At 49.5% G+C, this 18396-nt stretch overlaps 1 protein-coding gene across 1 annotated transcript; it reads right to left on the bottom strand.

The window, feature by feature from the left end:
• Positions 1-1411: 1411 nt before the first annotated feature.
• Positions 1412-17997, bottom strand: cntn1b (contactin 1b). The gene is made up of 22 exons (XM_064319073.1): positions 17938-17997; positions 17671-17797; positions 17110-17291; positions 16436-16531; positions 15563-15769; positions 14985-15084; positions 14240-14421; positions 13678-13802; positions 12891-13008; positions 12340-12490; positions 11036-11163; positions 10301-10473; positions 9513-9636; positions 8723-8890; positions 8100-8249; positions 7368-7438; positions 6755-6989; positions 6191-6294; positions 5348-5615; positions 4519-4634; positions 3933-4089; positions 1412-3756 (listed from the first exon to the last, which is right to left on the bottom strand). The coding sequence occupies exons 2-22, from the start codon at positions 17709-17711 to the stop codon at positions 3680-3682; spliced, it is 2973 nt and encodes a 990-aa protein (XP_064175143.1). The 5' UTR covers positions 17712-17797; positions 17938-17997; the 3' UTR covers positions 1412-3679.
• Between the last annotated feature and the right edge of the window lie 399 nt (positions 17998-18396).

The raw sequence follows: 18396 nt of genomic DNA, 5'->3' as shown, positions 1-18396 counted from the left end.
CACTTTTCTCCACGTGTGGTATGACAACAGACCCTGCAGAAGAGACCCTTTTGTTGTTTTCTTTTGGAAGCCATGTCTAATTGTCAATTGCTGGGAAATGAGCCAATTCTTTAGCTACCGGAAGAAGGGCAACTGAAATGGTTCTTGGTATGAAATGTAAAAGCAATGAGGAAAGACTTGATGTCTTGAATCTCTTCAGGATTTGCAAAAGGAGATTATAGAGGATTTTACTTGATGTTTTCTAAATTCATAAGAGGGATTAACAATCAACTACAAATAATTTTTCAGGTTGAAATCTGTTAGTAGAGCAGCAGGGTATTGGTAATATGACTAATTCTATAATCATCCCATATTATTATTGGCTGAATGTACATATTGCACAAATTACATCTCTCAAGGGCTCAGACTGTACAAGGAGGCCATTATTCCTTTCTATGGCGAAATATCAAGGCCTGACTTATTGCGGTTTAATTTACAGTGGATTAAAGTATCTTTAAGTTATGATTGCAATCATGTTTTGAAACGGTTTCCATATATCGTAATAAATCGTTTCCAAGAATAAAATTCTCTCACAAAAAACAACAAAAATATAAATCTTATTGAAGTGAAGACATACAGTGTAATGATACTCACCTATACAGAATTCCGTGCATTTATCAAAAACTGTCTGACTGGGATTTCGTGAGAATTAATAGCATTTTGAAAAGTGCCCATTTATTCAGGAACAAATACGTGGTCATGTTCTGGGGTTCAAAAACCGTGTGTGTCGAATTCCATTACAACTACAACCGCAACCTCTAAATTGTAACAAGCCATTCATTACTCTTGATTACACGCTTAATGTCTATTAAAGGACAAGCTACCCTCTTAATGGGACAGTTCACTTTGTGTTTTTTTTTTTACATATATAATCTCAGATTTGGTGTTAGTTTGTGACTGGCAGAATTCAGAATACATTAGATCAGGGGTCCCCCAACCTTATCCAAAAGGAGCTGGCTCTTGTCTCGGGCCAGCACGAAGGCACCTGATTATGGTTAATTGAAGACCGTGATTAGTTAGTTAATGATTTGAATCAGGTGGCATAAGATCGTATCCCCTGCTTTAGATACAGAAGTATCTTAAGACCTGCTGGCTTTGGAATGATGCGTGTGGGGGCTTTCACCAGGGGGGGGGGGGGGTTTGAGGTCTAAAGCCAGAAAATACACTAAGTTACTGCAAAGCAGCAGTTTCCACACTTCTTTTTCTATTTTAATTCATTTTAAAATTGGGCGAATGGTCTGACCTTTCAAGCAAGGGATGTAAATTTCAAGCTTCACTCAACATGGATAATTTAACAAGCTGTAGCAAAGCCTAGCAGTGGGAAAAAGTGGGTTCTGTGACTCCTGACCAACTGAAAACACACAGAGCAGCATTTGGTTTTGTCCATATAAACTTTAATTGAGAAGACTGGCTTTATTTGAGCGGACAGCACAGAGGCGAGGCTCATGGACATTGCCCGCGACAGAGAGGGCGCGTGGAATCCAGGACCTACGCCGCGAACGCGGTTCGGAACTGGCCGCGAATTGGATCAGAACGCGAGAATTCCCATCGGTAAATGCGTTTCTCTCGTCATGTGCAATAAAATGTATAGCGTCCTCTGTGTAGCGCAGATCTGGCATTCATGCATTTGGCAAAGCTATTTTTAGGTGAGCAGATAGCTACGTAGCCTATGCAGTAAAAACTGAAGATGCTGATACTCTTGATATCACATTCACAACGCAGTAGCAATGCTATCGTTTTTTGGATTTGCAGTGCAACATGAAGGCTGTTTTTGAAATTTATGGTCATATAGGTCTACAGCCACTGAAATGGTAAATCTCTTATACAGTCAATAGCAAATAAAATATAAAAGAACATTTGGTGATGCATGAAACTATCTTCTCGTGTATCATGTAAAAAATGTAAAAACAAACAGGAAAAAAACATTCTACAAAAATGATATTGCAATAAAGATTTTTTTTAAAGCTGAACAATGATTTCTGCTAACTTCAATGCTTCTATCTGGTGGCAAGTGTGTGTGCAGGTTTTTGTTTAAGCCCAGCACTATGAAACCTGATTCAACTAATTGACAAATCGTGATCTAGAATCAGGTCTTAGTGCCGGGATAAAACGAAATCCTCGACCCACACTGGCTCTGTTTGGTTAAGATTGGACACACCGAATCACTTGCAGTGTGCTTAGCCGGAGTCTAGGCCTCATGTTTAAACCACTATACCACAGAACTACATTACAACTGGAACAGCTAGTCCTGATTTTACAGATTTAGATAGCCCTTCCAGTTGTACTGCAGGTCTGTGATCTAGGGGTTTAAACCTGAGGTTAAAATTCCAGCTAAGCACACTGCAATTGACCCACCTGGTCTAAGGTTAATGCACACAGTCAATCACGCTCGGAACTAGAACATACAGGTATACGGTGGCTAAAATCAAACTGACATCGTTCTCCACAGACAGAACAAGCATGTGACAGAGGACAAAAGCTACAGTTAAAAATAATAGTCAAAACATTTTTTTTTTCTGATTACAAACTGGTAATTCCCAATTAACCCTGCACCTGCTTCGGGTTCAGTGCTCCCGGCCAACGTGTAGTGTTCTTGGAACGTCGCCGGTGGCAACGTTGTGAAAGAACAACTGCCACACTATTGAATTTGGGAGATGTGAAGAGAGCTGGGGCGAGAAGGGTAGCACCGTACAGTCCTGAAGCAAAACATCTCAATATGGCTGTTGGTCCCACTTCGAACACTGGACAGACACGACTCATGAGCTTCTATAAGCAACACGAAATGAGACGTTTCACGTTATCATATCTGGTATGACGATTGTACATGATATACTGTGGAACAATATACATATATATATATATATATATATATATATATCCAGAGCATTAAACTGTAGTTTGTTTTGACTGTGACAAAGTGCTTCATCTTATTTCAATGAAAGGGGGAAAGCAATTGACCATGGTAGCGAACTATGTACAGTGAAAGACGAATTAAGTTACTCTTACACTTATCTTTCACAACTGCCGACTTCCTAATTCGTATAATTTATTACATAATCGGTTTATCTATGACGTGAAGGGTTGGTTGCCAGACTGGGGGATTTTTATCCTTATTGTAAAGGATATAAAAAATTGATTGGATAAATCTTTACAGTAAAATGTATGGGAGGCAATGACAGATGGGGGATTTTAAAAGGACGTATAGGGGGTAAAATTGCGAAAAAATTTCAGTCAACTGAAGATGGGGGATTTTGAGGAGTTTTTTTTTAGGGGGAATTAACTCAGGCATCTGGCAACGTTGTTTGGAATACAGTGCTCTGTGCAGGAGCTTACTGGGCAGAAACTTGCCCCTTTGGACCGAGTCATGCAAACTGTGCAAAAGATCAGTGTAAGTGCGTAAATAAGGCATACTGAACGAGTTAAAAGGACTCCTCCGACGCTCCTCCATATTGATTCTGTGTGAACTACGATAGGGGTTTTCCCTGCCTTCTTGCGCCCTTCCCGAATGTTTCCCAGATGACTCTTGTGCACGGCCGTGGTCCCGGGACTGTGGGGAGAGGCAGTGTCTTTTGCAGGTGCAGTCTGCGCAGTCCTGCGCAGCCGAGGGTGGGGTGGGGTGGGGTGGGGGTGGGGGGGGCGTTTAGAGAGAGAGTGAGCACAGGCCCACCAGCAGCAGGGGGACCACGCCCAGAGACCGAGCACTGAGCACCGCCCCAGCTGTGAGAGAGAGAGAGAGAGAGAGAGAGAGAGAGAGAGAGAGAGCACTGAATTACTCACACAGAGCCCCACACACGCACAACACACTCCACACTACAGCTCTCACACACACACACAACACCATTGGCGAATGGAGAGCCTGAGCGGTTTTTGGCGGCTCCGAAACTCTCCGTTACCTGAAATTCGTATTCGGGATATGGGCCCGTCTCCGCCCTCGCTGCGCGCCCGGACCTCCACCAAGAGGTCCCCCTCAGAGGGAACGGCCATGAACATGTAATGCCTGCCCGTCAGCATGAGTTTGCCTCTGAAGTGCCCCTCCTTCTTGATCATAACCTGTAATGTGGGGCGGGTGCAGGAAAGATGGAGTTACTGACACAGTGTTAGAGATACCCTCAGCCCTGCGGCTGCTGGGTGGCGTATCCTGATAAGGGGCTGTTCAATTCGATGACATTTTTATTTTTATTTTTTTTACATAGACACTGTCACAAATACACTTTCACACTCGAATACGGGATACGAAACAAAATGGGGCAATAAAACGGGCAAAAAAGCAAGCAATTGAGGGGGGAAAAAAACCAAAACAAAGCGGACTGCGGAGCGGTAAGACACGGAGGCTGACGTCCCACACCACGCGCACTCGTGCGCGATCCCCCAGACCGATAGCGGAGGGGGAGACTCCAAATTTAGGAGAGAACGGGGGGAAAAAAATCATTTAAAAAACTGTGTTGAAATAGAGTGGAATCTTGGTGAATCCCAACGTACCTTGTAGCCCTCGATCCTGGACTCGTTGTACATGGGTTCCACGTGGGTCCACGTTATATATAAATAGGTGCGAAAGAGGTCGTAGTACCTGACTAATCTTGGGGGGCGGTCAGGAGCTGGAAAGACAGAGTGGATGTCAGAGAATCACAGTGGAGTGGAGAACTGTGCTATGCTAACTCTTCACAACAGCAAAGCGCTACATTAATGTAAAATACCATAAGCCAGGGCTACCCAGCCCTGTTCCTGGAGATCTGCTGCCCTGTAACCATTCACTTCAGCCCTAACAAAGCACACCTCACTCAACAGCTGGAGATCTCTTTGGGCTGCTAATTAGTAGAGTCACCCGTGCCAAATTAGGCTTGAAAAGAAAACCTACAGGACGGTACGTCTCCAGGAACAGGGTTGGGCAGCCCTGCTGTAGCATAAAGCAAATGCACAATCTAGAGCCGTAGTCATGTTTTCTGTTTTCTTTACAACCAACCGCTTGCCTCCACAGATTAAGGAATCAACACCCCACCGATTTCGATTAGTCTCTCTGCAAAGGAATCACTTTTCACTAAGCGCATTACAGAAAATGATAGCATTAATTGATCCAGATTATATTAATGACTGTAATATAATGGGGGCAATGTAGTGAATGGGGGAAATGTAATGTCATGGGGGAAATGTAATGTAATCTAATGGGGTAAATGCAATGTATTGTAACGGGGGAAATGTAATGTAATGTAACGGGGGGAAATGTAATGTAATGTACCAGGGAGTAATGTAATGTAACGGGGGGAAATGTAATGCAAACGTAAAGTAAACGGAAGTTAAACGTCGATCTCACGTGGCTTCTTGGTGAACATCTCGCAGATCTCCCCCGGGGGGCCGAAGCCGGCGTCGTTGTAGGCCCGCACCTCCACCATGTAGTGCGAGTCCGGCAGCATGTTCTCCAGCCGGGTGCCGATCCAGGCCTCGTTGTAGTAGCGCCACTCCACCCGGTAGTGCCAGTACGGCAGGATCTCCGACAGCCGCGTCTGGTTCTCCATGGTCCGGTTCAGGAAGAGCCGGTTGGCGGCCGCCTCATTGTCGTAGTACTTCCTCCAGTACCTGATCTGGAGGAGGAAGCCAAGAGGCGTGAGAACGTTTGGCCAATCTAGGATCACTCTTATCACTCATATCCTTCCACTTTGTTCCTGTAGCACTTGCATATCATATTGCATGCACCTCTATCCAGCACTAATATTGCACTCGTATCGTTATCTTGATGTTGCAGCTTGTCGTCGTGCCTCCTAGTTTGACTTAACAATTCTCTCTGGCCTAGCCTACGCTTACTGTGTGAACTGGACTTAATGTGTTCATGGCTATGAACAGCTGTTACATAGTGAGTTTTGTATCTTATCGGACCTGTGTTTTGTAGTTGTTCCAATGACCCTCGGTATGCACTTATTGTACGTCGCTTCGGATAAAAGCGTATACCAAATAAATGTGACATAAGTGCTGCATCACTGTTGTTTGGATTGGTACTGTTCATGCCGAGCAGTGTGGGATGCACGGCCTTATTTGTAGGAGGATAATCTTGAATGGAAAGACGCTGCAGCGCTGATACCCTGACGTGGTGATCTTTGTTCGACATGGTGATCTTTTTTTTCGGTTTGGCGGTGTGGGGGTTGGGGGGGGTTTGGTGTACCTGGTACCCGTCCACGGGCTGTTGGAAGACTGGCAGCCACCACACCAGGGCATCGGTGGAGGTGAGGGCGCTGGCCCCGACGTCCGCGGGGGCCTCCGTGGGCACTGTGTGGGGGGGGGGGCAAGGGACAAGAGTCACCGACGGTGACGGTCCCATGGCAACGGTCGATCTGCATTCCGCCAGGCTCTCGGGGGGAGCTAGAGACGCGAGGCGTTCCCGCGACACCAAACCGATTCCACCACAATCTGATGGCCGCTAAATCTCACCGGAGGATCACTAAAAGGCTTTGGGTTCACAGGTGCCTGCAAATGCACGGTTATGACACCGTGGTACAGGACACTGCTGTCAAATATGGGAGGGAAGGGTTACTGATGAGAAGCCGCGCTTCAAAACTGTGCCCAATGGAGAACTGACCTGAGATCAGTATTGTGGCAGGGGATTTAGAACTGAGATCAGTATTGAGGCAGGAGATTTACTGATTAGAGCCGGGAGAGTGCACAGATCTGAGATCAGTACTGCGGCAGGGATTCAGTGATTGGAGGATTTAGCGGGGGCGGGGCTTACCGTCCAGGGCGGTGTAGATGACGGCGGTGAGGCTGTAGGGCCCCTCCCCCTGGCTGTTGTAGGGCCTGACCTTCACCTGGTACTCGGTGACCTGCACGATGGAGGCGTCCTTGTACACGTACCGCCGGGCCTCCGGGTCGGCCACCGTCGCCCACTTCCAGTCCAGGTAGTCGTGCCGCTTGAAGGCCACCACGTAGCCGAAGTTCCGGCCGAAGTAGAACTCCCGTGGCACGGGCTGGGGTCGGGGGAGTGGGGATGAGGGGGCAGAGACAACACGGACGTGGTCTCTCTCTTGGTTTTTTGCATCCTTCCCCGGGCTCTCATTGCAGTAACTGGCTGTTGCAGTAATTATGGGAAAACACTTACAGGAAGTGCTGAAAAAAATGACCTGGATTTACTGGGCTTACAACGCACTATGTGGTCCTGTGGCTGGTGTGACGACTCTTTGGTGTCGCCTGGATAGTAGGCGGAGCTAGTCGTCATTGTTGATGGGGCGCACCTGGCTTATACCACACAAGAGCCCTTAGCTGTGATATAATCACAATATGCCGCTGCCTGTCGTGAGTTATTGCTTAAGCTGCTCCCGGGAACATGGCTGAGCGAGACTACCTACCGTCCAGGTGATCGTTAGCTCTTTGCTCATCCCCCCTCCTCCCCCGACGTCAGTCGGAGGCACTGTAGGAACTACAGAGAGAGACAAACATGAGTGCTGCGGTTTCACACACGTACACACACGTATACACACACACACACACGTATACACACACACACACACACATGCACACACACACACACACACATGCACGCACACACACACGTATATACACACACACACACACAGTACCAGGCCATCTCTGCCATTCCTGCACCACAATGCTTCTCGCTCTGGGCGTGTCGAAGTGTCCTTGAGCAAGACACCTAACCCCTAACCCCTAACTGCTCTGGCGAATGAGAGGCATCAATTGTAAAGCGCTTTGGATAAAAGCGCTATATAAATGCAGTCCATTTACCATTCTCTATACATTGAGCACACCCGGAGTCAGAATCGACAGCGCCCCCTACTGGACTGGATGAGTAAAAAATGTGCATTTCAGCAGGCTTAGTCTAATCTGAAATCATCTGTTAGCCGGTGGCCCCTCGTCCAGTGATTGATAGCAGGAGCAAACCTGCACTGAATGTAATGTAATTCACGTCGTCACGGCGACAACGTTTAGCACACGCTGCCGCAACAAACGTCTCCGAGGCGGTTCACGAATGCTCCCTGAGAAAGGAGCGGGAGTTCCAGCTGACGTCACCCTCCCTCTACGGGGGCGAACGGGTCGCTGTCAACGGCCACGGTTATCACCTGCTTCCCACGTTCGGATTTTGGGGGCGGGGACGCTGGGCTCCCCCATCCCCAGGGCGTTCGTCGCTATGACGCGGAACTCGTATTCCGTCCAGGGCGTCAGGTCGACCAGGTTGGCCATCTCCGCCATGCCTTCCAGGATGGGAGGGGCTGAAAGGGGACGGGCGGGAGTTAGGACCGCTCAGGCGTAACCGAGCAACTCAACCGCACGGTCAGGGGACAAGAACCTTTAAAATAACAGCAATAGCAATAACAGCTAAACAGTAATAAGCTGGTCACATTTGATGTTACCCCTTACTTCACTTCTCTCTTTAAATCCAAATGACCTCTAAGGAAGACTAACAAAATATACCTTGGTCGTGCGGACGTTCTGTACCTAACATCGAGAAACTGAATTATTCAAAAGAGCGACTAAATGGTCCATGATATCTGAGTGATTCTCTCCCGTTCTCTCACCTAGGATCAGTTCTGCTCCTTAACATGTAACGGATGGGGTGAGGATGTGGACACGGGGAAACTGATCCTAGATCAGCGCTCCCGCTCCAGGCCACTTCGTGAACAGGAGCTCGGGTTCAGCGGGGCCTGCAGTTCCAGCGTGCGGCCAACAGGGGGGGCTAGCTCACCGGTGGTGATGTTCCTCCACACCTCCCAGTCCAGGGAGAGGGAGTCCCGGGCCTGGATGGTGTAGCGCAGGATGGGGCTGTGGTGGTCGGCGCCTCGGCTCCACACCAGCCGGGCCGTCTGGGCTTTGTAGTCCTCCACCCGCAGCCCGCCCGGGGGCCCCGGGGGGCCTGAGAGAGGGGGGGGTGGAGGAGACAGAGAGAATGGGTGTGGAGCAGTCAGAGAGAAAGGGTGGAGGAGAGGGGGAAGGGGGAGGGAATGGAGAGAAAGGGTGGAGGAAATAGGAAAAAATGGTGCAGTGCAGGAGAAAGGGGGAAAGGGTGGAGGAGAAGGGGGAAAGAGTGGAGGAGACAGAGAGAAAGGGTGGGGGAGAAGGGGGAAAGGGTGGGGGAGATGGAGAGAAAGGGTGAAGATGGGGAAAGGATGGGAGTTAGGGGGTGGACAAGTCGATTAAGTTCCATACTGTTACTCTACTGGCAGTGTCGGTGGATGACAGTCCTTGAGGACTTGTCACAGCTTGTTGTTTGAACCTGTGAACAGTGTTCATTAACTGCACCTTGATATCTTCCAAAAGCATAGAAACGGACATCACAATGTTCTAAAATGTGTGATCGGAGGGTATTAATAACCAGTCGGTCAGAAAAGAGCTGTTATCCTTCCCCCAAGCGTCTGCGATCTTTCGTTCCCTTCTGGGTGTGATGCTCGAATGCTGTTCTGAGCACTAAAGCTTAAATGTCAGGACAACTCCTAGCACCCCCCCCCACCCCCCCCAAACCCCCGCTCGGTGCTCACCCCTGACGATGAGGTCGGCGGAGGCGGTGGCGTTGTCCACGATGGTCTGGGCGGTGCAGGTGTAGTGGCCGGCGTGCTTGAGCTGCGTGTTCCTGATCCTCAGCTCTCCGCTCGATTGGTACGCCTGCCCGACCAAAAAAAAGGCGCTGCTCAGGTTCCTTGCTCCTAAGTTTTTATTTCGTACTATCTTTGATTTAACTGCACCATCTCGGCTTGGTAGTTCACCGGACACCCCAGGAGCGGGGCGGTGTGCATCTGGCGCCTTTCAGACACCTTGGTACTGGTACTGCAGGTGTTAACGCCTATTTAAGTAAAATGCATATCTGGGCTTATGAATTAATTATTAGAGGGTTAAGAATTTGTTTGTGTGAAACACACCACAGAGAGAAATGCATTTTAGTCTTATTTGCAGAACATTTTCTGCATTTCATAAGAAATTAGAAGGCTTAGAAAGTTGCTCAAAAGGGCATGACCACTATAACATCATAAATAGACAGGGCTGCCTTCAAAAATAATGATACTGCGTAAAGCTGAAAAAGTACAGCTACTGCTGTCCTTTTTAAATAGTCCCAAGCAGGTTGCTAGACCAGCTGCAGCAAAGCACTAAATATAAACCTTCATGCTAAAGAGTGATGCCACACTGCCATCTGGTGGTCAAATAAATGAATTGACGCAGGCAGTCAAGAAATCATCAACGGCTGTCAGACTTCAGAGAAGCTAAGGTGGAAAGCGCGTGCGCGCGAAACGACAAAACGATCGCGTGCAAAAAAAACACTCGTCCCCGTTACCGTGACGCGCTCGTAGTGCTCGGTCTCCCGGTCGAAGTCGATGACGTGCGTGTCCACGGACCAGACGAAGGTGACGTCGAGGGACGGGTCGTGCGATGCGGCGCACGCCATTCGCGCGGTCTTCCCGACCGTCACCTCGGTGTAGTCCGGCGCCGTCGTGATCTTGGTCGCCTCTGAAACGGGGGGAGAGACTGTATCAACTGTACGTTGCCAAGGCAACCGGTGCATAGGTTAAAAATGATTGGAACAACACAATTTAAAAACATACACGGCCAAGGTAATTGGTTTATATGGTAAAAATGATTAGAACACCAACTATAAAACATATTGCTACTCTAATTTTCGAGAGGACCTGAAGTGCTCGGCATAATTCAATTCAATTCATATAATTCAACTTAAAATACACATGAAGAGATCAAAGACAAACACGATCAAAGATAGACAGCTGAATCAGTAAAAAAAAAGTGACTTCTCGTAAACTGATAATATTCACTATTAGTGGTTCACCAAAGATCTCCAGACGGGACTATTCCAGTAGAGCTCCAGTCAAACGAACAGGGTTTCCAAAAAGTTAGCGATCCGCAATCATTAATCCAGCGCGGGCTGGGGTTCACGGCTTCATTTACGCTTAGGCTGGAGTTCAGTTTATCAGCCCCTGTGTGGTCACTGGTGGGTGGGTGTTGCTAGTTAGGGGCGGAGCCGTGGTGGGGGCGGGGCTCGGCTCGGCGACCTCACCGACGATGGTGAGCACGCCGCTGCTGTTGGCCTTCCCGCGGTCGTTCTCGGCGAAGCAGGTGTACGTGCCCTCGTCCTGCCGCGTGGCGTTCAGGATCTCCAGGCTCCCGTCGTCCCAGACGCGCAGGCTGCCGCGAGGGGGGGGGGGGAGAGCGGCGGGGCAGGGGCGGGGGGGGGGGCAGACAGCGGGTGAGCCACGTACTCGTTCAAATGCAGCTCTGCACTCTCTGGAAATATTCACTGGTGTACTCAACAGCAATAAAGCATTGTGAATTTGAATTTGAGAGAGAGAGAGAGCGGGGGGGGGGGCAGTTTCTTTACATACAAGGATCAATACTGCCAACTGCCAATATTAGGAAAACCTTATTTATAACACCATGAATCCACTCACCATGTGGAGCTGCGGTCTGCAATAGTGCATAACCCAACCCATCCCTACATTAAGAATGCATTCACCCTGTACAGCTAAGTACAGTGTAACCCAACCTATTCCACCCTAAAGTATTTGTTCGTTATAAAGAGTGCAACCCAGCTCCACATTTTACATGGAGATAAATGGTGATTTCTGGCTACACTAAGTTCCTCTAAGTTCCCTGTGGCTATTACCGGGAAGTAACCAGTAAGTGTCCACCAATCATTGTTGACATTGTTCAGTTCTAACAGGCTGTCTGATTGGTGGAGCTCCTCTCTGCTCTCTACCATATTCTCTAGATATTCAAACCCTACATGCCAGCCAGATCCCTCCGTTCTGCTACCTCAGGACGCCTAGCACCTCCCCCTCTTCGCACCTGCACTTCCAGAACACGTCTCCTGTCTGTTCTGGCCCCACGATGGTGGAATGACCTCCCTGTGGAGGTCAGAACAGCTGAGACTGTGACCCATTTCAAACGACGACTGAAGACCCACCTCTTCAGGCTGCACCTCTCCCTATCCCTCCTTTCCCCCCTGTAAATGACTAAACTTAGGGTTGTAACTAGGCAGCGGTTTCATAGGTGACTTAGTTGATGCGCCTGTCTTAACGACTAATTGTATTTGTATTTTTATTTATTTTTATTTTTCCATAGATTGCGTTGTTGCCGTTCTCGTTGTTAGTGTTAATCAGTTTAACCATCAGGGTCCAAGTTGAACTATGCGGTTGTTCCCTGTACTTGGACCGGTACTTCTCTCTAGGGTTTTCGTCATACTTGTTCTTGGTTATGGTTATACACTTTGTTGTACGTCGCTCTGAATAAGAGCGTCTGCCAAATGCCTGTAATGTAATGTAATGTACCAGTAAGGTGAGATCTTTTCCACCCGGCCCTCACCGTGAGGAGTTGCGAAGCTGCTCTGTCCCTTTGCTCCAGATGATTTTTGGTTTGGGGGCGGCCCTCGGCTTGCACTCGATCACCACGCGCCCCTTCCTCGCCCCAAGAAGAGTCTTCCTCACGGGGTTCTTCTCAAACGTGGGGGCACAGGCTTGCGTGGAGATGCAGAAGGACGAAGCGTGAATACACACAGGGAACAGACGGTGCGCGCGTGTGTTTGTGTGCGTGTGTTTGTGTGTATGTGTGTGCGTGCGCATGCATGTGTGCACGTGTGGGTTTGGTGCTGGGTGTGTGTGCTTGTGTGTGTGTGTGTGTGTGTGTGTGTGTGAGAGAGTGCATGTGTGGGTGTGCATGCGTGAGTGTGTGTGTGTGTGAGTGCGTGTGTGTGTGTGGGGGGGTGTGCATGCATGTGTGTGTGTGTGTGTGTGCGTGTGTGGGTGTGCATGTGTGAGTGCGTGTGTGTGTGTGTGGGGGTGTGCATGCGTGTGTGTGTGTGCATGCGTGTGTGAGCTGAGCGCGTGCGTGTGTGTGTGTGCGTGTGTGTGGCTCACCAATGACGCGCAGCTCAGCGTTGGCGTAGATGATTCCGTATCTGTTCTCGGCGATGCACTGGTACATACCAGAGTCCGCGAACGTGAGGCTGCTGAACTTCAGTTCGCCCTTCCCGTACTGGAGAAGAACAGCATCGCGGTCACGCTGTCACTCACAAGTGCCACGATAATCAACATCCAATGGGACAAGTTCAGGGGTGTGGTTTGGGAGCTAAGCCAGTTTTTTCATGGAAGGCTACGGCTTTGCGTAACCAAATACGTTGGCATGGAGACCATAAAGAAGTCAGTGATTGACAGCTTGGTGTAGCTCCACCCACTATGTACAGCTAGATACATAGTGAAGCAACTCAGGTTAAGTACCTTGCTCAAGGGCACAAGGGCAGTGTCCTACTGGGAATTACACCAGTAAACCTTTAGGTTACAAAGCCAGTTCCTTAATCATTATGCTAAACTGACGCCCCAATGATAAGTCAGACTGATCAGGCTGAGCAATTTGTTTTTTAAAATAATCATGGGCTGAGGTGCTTTCAGCCCGATTCTATTTTTAGCACATAGTGTGCGGCTGTCGCTAAGGAATTGGTGCCGTGACGCTCTCCGGCACTGCGTCGTAGATACTGACCCAGCTCACAGGAAGCGTCCTCACAAAATGCTGTGACGCCGACCAAAACGTTCTGGCAACGTTGCGAGGACGTTTCGCGTCGGCCCGGGAGCCTCGCGGCAGAGCCCTAGCGCCCGAACGGTTCTGGCGGTACGCTATCGGGGTCACGCGGAGACGGGGGGCCCTTACCGAATACCCGTCCTTCAGCCAGCGGATGTAGACCCACGGCTTGGCGTTGGCCTGGCAGGACAGGGTCAGCTCGCTGCCGATGTCCTTCTCCGTGTTGTTGATGTGCGACGCCCACTCCGGAGCGGCTGTGGAGACGCAGCGGCGGTTTAGCGGCGTTAGCGGCGCCAAAGAGGGACGTGACATCACGGCGCGGGGGGGCACTGAGCTCTGACATCACCCTGACATCAGAGCGCGGGTAGATTCGGCTCTAACGGAGGGTATGACATCATAGCGCAGGTATATTCAGCACCAACTAAAGGTATGACATCACAGCACAGGCATATTCAGCTCTAACAAGGGGCGTGACTTCAGAGCAGCGGTTACAGGAAGAGCATTCGAAATGTAGATTAGATAGGATATGAAGAAAAGCAAATGTTTTACAAACTACTTTGAAAAACATTTGGGGGGGTTGGGGTGAGGCGGGCAGGCCGGGGGGGTTGGGGTGAGGCGGGCAGGCGGGGGTGTTGTGGTGAGGCGGGCAGGCCGGGGGGGGGGGGTTGGGATGAGGCGGGCGCGTCCGCACCTTCCACGTAGAGCCAGATCCGGTGCCAGTCCTTGCCCTTGGTGTTGAGCGCCTCGCACTCGTAGCTGCCCTCGTCCTCGTACTGCACGTTGTAGAGGTGCAGCAGCGAGCCCGACATGCCGATCTCGTGGCTGGCCGGGAGCTCGGCGTCCACCTTCCGCCAGCGGATCTCCGGGATGGGGCTGGGGGAGGAACGCCGCGATCGTCGTAGGCTGCGCTGTAGGTGCGGGGCCACTTCCTGTCTAGGTGCGACTACCTGTTCCTGGCCCCACTTCCAGTCCCCGTACTACTTCCTGTCCCTGTCAAACGTCCTGACACCAGCCCACTTCCTGTCCCCCTACCACTTCCGATCCTTGTACCACTTCCTGTCCTGCCCCACTTCCAGTCCAGGTACTACTTCCTGTCCCTGTCAAACGTCCTGACACCAGCCCACTTCCTGTCCCCCTACCACTTCCGATTCTTGTACCACTTCCTGTCCCTGCCACACTTCCTGTCCCCCTACCACTTCCAGTCCTTGTACCACTTCCTGTACCTGCCACACTTCCTGTCCCCCTACGATAGGTGTGAGAGGTTCACTCCTTCCACACAAACTTCAAAGGGTGGTTCATAAAGCATATGACATAGCACTGGAAAATACATGGCAATAGCGATGCATAGACGATGTTTACAATGTACGGAAATAAAATCTAACGCCACACTTTATGCTCTTTCTGATTTTTTTATGATTGAGGCCTTGATGACTCACTTTCCCAGTGCGAAGCATTCCAAGGTGATGTTCTGCCCCAGCAGAGCGGTAGTGTCTGGTAGCTTCAGCCTTATGTCAGCGGGGTACTTCCGAGCTGGACCTGCAGAGAAATACAAAATATGAAAAAAAATTTCATTTTCAAAAACCATTTTGGATCCATGATTTTAGTCCATGTGTAATTTCTTTTGAAAATATAACAAATGTACGCATTTCATATTGCAGTGTCTGACAGCAGAAATAATTTATTTGCCGAAATATAGTATTACAACACCAAAATAATACATTTCATCTCAATATATTTGCAGCGTTCGTTTTGGGATCTTAATCCATGTCTTCAGTAATTTGATAAATATCTTTCTTTACCCCTCTCCCTCTGTCTCCGCTCTCTCTTTTCACCCCCGCCTCTCTGTCACCCAAAGGAAGCTGGGAGTTGTAGTTATATTGTTAAGAGTCTCACTTTCTGGCATGGGGACCAGGGGGATGCTGGGAGTTGTAGTTATATTGTTAAGAGTCTCACTTTCTGGCATGGGGACCAGGGGGATGGCTGGGAGTTGTAGTCATATTCTTAAGAGTCTCACTTTCTGGACTGGGGACCAGGGGGATGAACTGGCTGTAGACGCTCTTGGCGATGGAGGGGCTGGACACAAAGCAGGAGTAGTTGCCGCTGTCCGACAGCTCCACTTTGGAGATGTAGAGGTTCCCCGTCCTCTGGGACACAAAGCGCCGCTTATCCGGCAGGATGAAGTAGGGAAGCTCGTTCAGTATCCAGCGGAAAGTCAGATCATCTGCACAGGGAGAGAGTGTGTGAGAGAGAAGAGAGACAGACAGAGAGACAGAGTGAGAGAGTGAGTGTGAGAGCGAGTGCGAGAGGAGGAAGGGGGAGAGAGAGAGAAAGAGAGAGTGAGAGAGAGAGAGAGAAAGTGTGAGTGTGAGAGAAGGGAGAGAGAGTGAGTGAGAACGAGAAAGCGCAAGAGATTGAGTGAGAAGGAAAGGAGGGAGAGAGAGACAGTAAGTGTGAGAAGAGAGAGAGAGAGAAATGGAGGGAGGAAGAGTGAGATAAATGCGGCAATATTCATTCTGAGGTTTCAATAGGTTCCCTTCAAGGAACTAGAAGAGGAAGCCACATTCAGCAAGGAAAGGACATCAGCTTTAGACTTTTTCAATTATTGTTTACAATCAAACATGGGGAACTACCCCTTCAAAAATACTGCGTGATGGTTTTCACCCTTCCCTTTCACACAATCCTATTTCATCAACAGGGGGATTGTATACCATTAAGAATTCTCCCTACAAAAGTCTTAATAATATTCTGTTGAGTTAATATTTATTAAATATAGCTGAAGCCTGGAAATCTTTCAAAGTTATCAAAGACTCAAATTACCGGCAGCAGATATCTGTGAGGGAGGTGCAATGCATGATGGGAAGGGACACTGCGGGAGCGTGGTGGTCACCTGGGTAATGCGGGGGAGGGGCACACAGAAGGACCACCCCCTGTCCTTCCTTCGCGGGCACGGCCTCGCGCTCTTCCACGGAGAAGTCCTCCAGGTCTGAGAAGAGCGGTTCAAACCGGTCACAAAGCCACCAAAAGCCGTCGACGCGACAACTCAGGCCGTTACCGCCATTGCTAGGTAAGTTTGTGGATTAGCATAAAAAAATCTGACAGGGTGACAGCACAGAGTACCGGTAGGCAAACACCGCACGCAGCACAGGTTCAAATCCCGAGTGGAATGAAGGTATCACCAGCCGAACAAACGGACCGCATGTTTTTAAAAAAAGCTAAGCTAGTTTTGGATAAGGGTGCCTGCTAAGCAGCGACCAGTGGTAGCCAGCCCCGTTCCTGGAGATCTACCATCCTGTAGGTTTTCATTTGAAGCATAACACAGTGCAACTCATTCAACGGCTAAATCCCTGCAAGATTTCTCAGTTGACGTGACCAGATAAGTCAAGTACAAAGAAATTGCACCAATAAAGGCCCAATTAACCAGGTGAGGTGAGGCGACTGCAATTAACCACTAATCAATTAGGTGCGTGGCCACGGTGAAACCCGGCAGACCCTGCATCCGCGCCTGCGGATTCGCGGCGCGGGAGAGGAGGGGGCGGGGCGGGGCGGGGCGAGGCGACTCACAGCCGAACCGGACGATGGCCTCCTTGCTGTACACCATCCCGTACACGTTGGAGGCCACGCACACGTATCTCCCCCCGTGCCTGCCCTTTATGGGGTTGGTGATCACCAGGTTCCCGCCCACCAGGCTGTAGTGCTCGTCCGGCTGCTCCAGGAGCTTCAGCTCCCAGTTATTGAGCCTCCACCTGGAACACAGCACCCTCAGTTCTGTGTTAACAGTTGCTGGTATAACAGTACAGGTTAAAGGTGTAGGTTTACTTGTATGTTAGTTACTGGTGTAATACAGTACAGGTGACAGGTGTAGGTTATGTGTATGTTAGTTACTGGTGTAAAACAGTACAGGTGACAGGTGTAGGTTACGTGTATGTTAGTTGCTGATGTAATACAGTACAGGTGACAGGTGTAGGTTAGGTGTATGTTAGTTACTGGTGTAAAACAGTACAGGTGACAGGTGTAGGTTACGTGTATGTTAGTTACTGGTGTAAAACAGTACAGGTGACAGGTGTAGGTTACTTGTATGTTAGCTACTGGTGTAAAACAGTACAGGTGACAGGTGTAGGTTACGTGTATTTGGCTGGTGGGTTTGCTCGCGCCCTGCAGTTCATGGAGATTTTGGTGTCGGCCGACTCCTCGGGGTAGATCAGGTCCTGGGGCTGCTCCTCGAACACCGGCCCGTAACCCGTGGCATCGTCTGGGGGGGGAGCAGGGGCGGCGAAACCCAGAGTCAGCACCGCCACACACCGACGCCACTAAGACACGGGGCCAGGGCGCCTGGTACTCTTTGGATAAAAGCGACTGCCGCGTGAATGTGACGCGATATAACGCACTCACCTCCGAAGATCCTGGGGATGTCGAACAGAAACCCAGCTGAAGAAGAACAGAGGGGGAGAAGAAAGTCATTTTATTTGCGGAAGTACCCGCAACACGAGTTCTTTGTGGCAAACATCTCCATAGTAACTGATTTGTAGGAAGATAAACTGTAGCTCAGGGGTGTTTGGAGGCGTTTAATAAAGATCTGAGTTAACTCATCAACAGGCCGTGAATACTTTCTGTGATTATATCAATTTCACCTTAATTTAACCGGATAGGTGAACCGAGAACTCCATTTACTTTTCCAGTGATGACCTGTGCCATCAATGTGGGCAGAGTTCAAGGCAGTCAGATGTAAGGGAAGAGTTGCCAGATTTACAACCGTTGCTATTGTGGGTTCTGAACCCTAGTTGAATTGCCCGGTTGGTTCTGATTGAAAGCAACTCAGGGTGTGCCTGCGTTGTATAGATTGGCGGCGGG

The sequence above is a fragment of the Anguilla rostrata genome, chromosome 19, assembly GCF_018555375.3.
Source record: "Anguilla rostrata isolate EN2019 chromosome 19, ASM1855537v3, whole genome shotgun sequence".
Lineage (NCBI taxonomy): Eukaryota > Metazoa > Chordata > Actinopteri > Anguilliformes > Anguillidae > Anguilla > Anguilla rostrata.
Note: the sequence above shows the minus strand (reverse complement) of the source record. Positions and strands in the feature narration are given on the sequence as shown.